Genomic DNA, 2,442 nt, shown 5'->3' with positions numbered 1-2,442 from the left:
CCCCCTTACCCGGCGGCGTCCAACACCTCGTAGCCGTGGCCCTGGTAGCTGCGCAGCGCTGTGCCCTTGTGTGGGTTCCACAGCTTTAAGGTCTTGTCGCTGCCGCACGTCAGGCAATAATTGCCGTCCACTGCGTGTCGAACGGCCGTGTGAGGGGCGGGGAGGCCGCCCGCGTCCACCCGCCGCACCGCCGGGATGTTAACGGAGCCCCTCCGTCTCGCTCCCAGCCCCGTTTCCGCTCTCACCGTTGAAGCGCACGGCTCGCACTGCTCCCTGCCCGCACTCGATGGTCCGCACGTGCTTCCGGGGCAGCTCGGGTCGGGCGGGCCGAGGTTGTGGGAACGCCATGGCTGTACCGGGATGGAACGGACGCTGCAGGGGTTCCTGCAGGAAGTTCAAATGATCGCGCCGGAAGTTGGCTGCCGGATACTTCCGGTAAAGCACCGGAAGTTTGCTGCTGTCCGACACTTTCGGCTGCAACACAAGAAGTTTACATCTGGGCATGCTCAGTAGCGGCGCCGGAAGTAGGCTGGAGGATACTTCCGGCAACCACCGGAAGTTTACATCTGCGCACTCCCAGTAGCAGCGCCGGAAGTGAGTGCTGACCACCCGCCATGGCGGACCCGCGGCGCCCCGCGCGGGTTACGCGGTGAGGAGGAGCAGGGTGCACCGGGGGGGTGTTCGGGTCCGGGCTCCCCTTCCCCGCTCACGGCCCCGCCCGCAGGTACAAGCCGCCCACCACCGAGAGCAACCCGGCGCTGGAGGACCCCACGCCGGACTACATGAACCTGCTGGGCATGGTGTTCAGCATGTGCGGGCTGATGCTCAAGGTGCGGCACCAGGCTGGTGGGGGGGGGAAATGAACCGGGAAGGAGCTACCGGAACCGGGCAGGGTTACCGGGTGAGAAAATCAGGACCGAGGCTATACAGGGAACGAGGCGGTGAGACTCGGGGGAAGTGGGGAGAATCAAAAGCAGCACTGGGATTGGGGAGGGGGAGCGGCACCAGGACCAGGCCAATGGGAGGGGTGAGAGCTGGGAGGGCTGGAGAGGGAGAATCGGGGCTAAAATAAAACTGGGACTCCCTGGGGAGGGATCCATCAGGGCCAGGATTAGACTGGGAAGGAGCTACTGAGGCCAGCACTGCATAGAATGGTGCATAGGAATCAAGACTGGTCCGGTGGGATTAGGGGCATTGGAGTGGGAATGGAGTGAGCAACCGGGACCAGGCAGAGCTGAGGGGGCACCAAGTAGGACTTGCTGGGACTGCCATCGGTCTGGGGGAGCTGCTGTCACCGTCTGGGGACTGTTGGGGTTCTCACGGACATCCCCTCCTGGCGCTGCAGCTGAAGTGGTGCGCCTGGATCGCTGTCTACTGCTCCTTCATCAGCTTCGCCAACTCACGCAGCTCTGAGGACACGAAGCAGATGATGAGCAGCTTCATGTGAGCACTGGGGGATGGGAGGGGGGCACACTGGGGGCTGTTTCCTTGCCCTGACGCTGCTTTCCTTCCCCGCAGGCTCTCCATCTCAGCCGTGGTGATGTCCTACCTGCAGAACCCGCAGCCCATGTCCCCTCCGTGGTGACAAAAAGGGCTCCCGCTCTGGGGCTGTGACAATAAAGGGGCGGCTGTGGGGGCTGAGCTGCTGTCGTTGCGGGTTTGCCTACCTCCAGGCGTCCAACTCTGCTGCAAAGGGAATGAGGCCATTCTGGGAGGTTTGGGGGGGCTGAAGGGACCCCAAATAGGGGGGATCCGTGGAGCTGAAGGACACCCAGGCCCAGAGATAGTGCCTACTGCACTCCTTGCTGCACGCTCTGCTCAGTTCTTTCACTTTACGTGAGGGGAAGCATTGCTTCATGACAACTCGACACCCTATTGGGGGAGGGTGTTGTCAGTCTAGTGCTCCACCAATCGCTTGCTGGCGGGGGTGGGGTTATGGGATCTGAGGAGAAGCTCTTCGAGCCTCGCAGTAACTCGACGCCCCATTGGAGCGGAAGACGGACGTCTCCGCCAATCGCGTGCCTACGGGGCGGGGTGAGGAGCTGTGAGGGGAATCGTTTCCCGCCTCAAAGTTGCTCGACGCCCCATTGGAGGAGAGCGCTGTCCGCCTCGCTCTGCCAATCGCGTGCCGGCGGGGGCGGGGTTTGGGGAACCGTTGATAACGGAAAAACGGTCGGGTGTCGCACTGACATCGCCCGCAACGAATCAGAGCGGGGCGCGGTGCCGCTCTGGCCGCCTATTGGCTCCCGCTCGCCGAGTAGGCGGGGCGGAACGAAGGGTTCCCGCCCCTCGTGTCATGTGAGCAACGGGTCACATGACCTCGCGCTCGAACGGCATGGCGGCGTTTCTGGCGGCGCTGCTGCTGTGGGGGGCGGCGACGGCGGCCGCGGGCTGCGGGTATCAGGTGGGTGGGGGCAGCGAGGTGGGATTGGGGGCATTGGG

General features: G+C 63.9%; 2 protein-coding genes across 2 annotated transcripts; one reads left to right on the top strand and one right to left on the bottom strand.

The window, feature by feature from the left end:
* Nucleotides 1–5: 5 nt before the first annotated feature.
* WDR83 (WD repeat domain 83) lies at nucleotides 6–616 on the bottom strand. Its single transcript, XM_031557540.1, has 3 exons — nucleotides 554–616; nucleotides 246–474; nucleotides 6–130 (listed from the first exon to the last, which is right to left on the bottom strand). The coding sequence occupies exons 1-3, from the start codon at nucleotides 614–616 to the stop codon at nucleotides 6–8; spliced, it is 417 nt and encodes a 138-aa protein (XP_031413400.1).
* WDR83OS (WD repeat domain 83 opposite strand) lies at nucleotides 456–1,641 on the top strand. The gene is made up of 4 exons (XM_003214168.4): nucleotides 456–649; nucleotides 725–830; nucleotides 1,346–1,443; nucleotides 1,519–1,641. Exons 1-4 carry the CDS (start codon nucleotides 615–617, stop codon nucleotides 1,583–1,585), a joined length of 306 nt encoding a protein of 101 aa, XP_003214216.1. The 5' UTR covers nucleotides 456–614; the 3' UTR covers nucleotides 1,586–1,641.
* The last annotated feature ends 801 nt before the right edge of the window (nucleotides 1,642–2,442 follow it).

Source organism: Meleagris gallopavo, unplaced genomic scaffold (genome assembly GCF_000146605.3).
Source record: "Meleagris gallopavo isolate NT-WF06-2002-E0010 breed Aviagen turkey brand Nicholas breeding stock unplaced genomic scaffold, Turkey_5.1 ChrUn_random_7180001850361, whole genome shotgun sequence".
In the NCBI taxonomy this organism is placed as follows: domain Eukaryota; kingdom Metazoa; phylum Chordata; class Aves; order Galliformes; family Phasianidae; genus Meleagris; species Meleagris gallopavo.
This window is presented reverse-complemented; position numbering and strand designations above follow the sequence as displayed.

Bases quoted from the DNA above. Each gene is read 5' to 3' on its own strand.
- WDR83OS (XM_003214168.4), top strand. From the start codon at position 615: ATGGCGGACCCGCGGCGCCCCGCGCGGGTTACGCG. The intron at 650-724 runs GTGAGGAGGAGC...CCCCGCCCGCAG, and splicing joins CGCCCCGCGCGGGTTACGCG to GTACAAGCCGCCCACCACCG. The intron at 1,444-1,518 runs GTGAGCACTGGG...CCTTCCCCGCAG, and splicing joins CAGATGATGAGCAGCTTCAT to GCTCTCCATCTCAGCCGTGG.
- WDR83 (XM_031557540.1), bottom strand. From the start codon at position 616: ATGGCGGGTGGTCAGCACTCACTTCCGGCGCTGCTACTGGGAGTGCGC. The intron at 475-553 runs GTGGTTGCCGGA...CTTGTGTTGCAG, and splicing joins TGCGCAGATGTAAACTTCCG to CCGAAAGTGTCGGACAGCAG. The intron at 131-245 runs GTGAGAGCGGAA...TTCGACACGCAG, and splicing joins GCGAGCCGTGCGCTTCAACG to TGGACGGCAATTATTGCCTG.